The 588-nt window shown below is 65.8% G+C and overlaps 1 protein-coding gene across 2 annotated transcripts in view; it reads left to right on the top strand.

Moving 5' to 3' along the window:
- Positions 1-250: 250 nt before the first annotated feature.
- NUBP2 (nucleotide binding protein 2) overlaps positions 251-588 on the top strand; it is a 7,438-nt gene continuing 7,100 nt past the window's right edge. The window contains exon 1 of one of the 2 annotated variants that reach the window (XM_025204030.1): positions 251-528. Coding sequence is in view for 1 of the 2 variants with exons in the window: in XM_006015569.3 (XP_006015631.1) it covers positions 510-528 (19 nt within the window). In the remaining variant the exon portion in view is untranslated. The remainder of the gene's footprint in view (positions 529-588) is intronic. The other variant, XM_006015569.3, reaches the window with a different exon arrangement.

Raw genomic sequence — 588 nt, 5'->3', positions numbered from 1 at the left:
GCCGCCGCTCGCCCGGCAGTGCCCTACTTTCCCCTCCTGAGACATAAACAATCCGCGCTGCGTACCGCCCCCTCCGCTCCCATTGGCTGCAACGCCCCGGAGGGTGCCGCCCCCACTCCGAGCCCGCGTTTGCCGTTGGGCAGCTCGCCCATCGCTCCGCGCTCGGGGGGCGGAGACTAGGCCGACACGCTCTCTTGCTATTCGCTTTCTGTCCCGTCAGTTTTCAGGGCGCGGCATCATTGGAGGAACAGCTCAAGACGCCAAACAGAGGGGCTTCGAGCGCGGTCACGTGGCAGCTGCAGCGCGCAGAGGCCTTTGGCAGAGAAACGTGCCTGTCAACAGGTCAGGTCGGGGTTGAGTTCCAACGAGCGTCTTTGATTGGCCCGTGCGAGCCGCGGCACATGCCGGGAGGGTGGAATTAAGCCTGGAGCGTGCCTTTCCATTGGCGGCCGCGCCCATCAATCTCGGTGGCCCGGGAAAGGCGGAAGTATAAGGGCGCCGGACGCAGCATGGAGGAGACGGCGGGCGGTGAGTGGTTCAGTCTCTCAGCTGCACCGGGGCCTTCATGCCGCCGCAGCGAGGTTCTCG

The sequence above is a fragment of the Alligator sinensis genome, unplaced genomic scaffold, assembly GCF_000455745.1.
Source record: "Alligator sinensis unplaced genomic scaffold, ASM45574v1 scaffold404_1, whole genome shotgun sequence".
Taxonomy (NCBI): Eukaryota; Metazoa; Chordata; order Crocodylia; family Alligatoridae; genus Alligator; species Alligator sinensis.
This window is presented reverse-complemented; position numbering and strand designations above follow the sequence as displayed.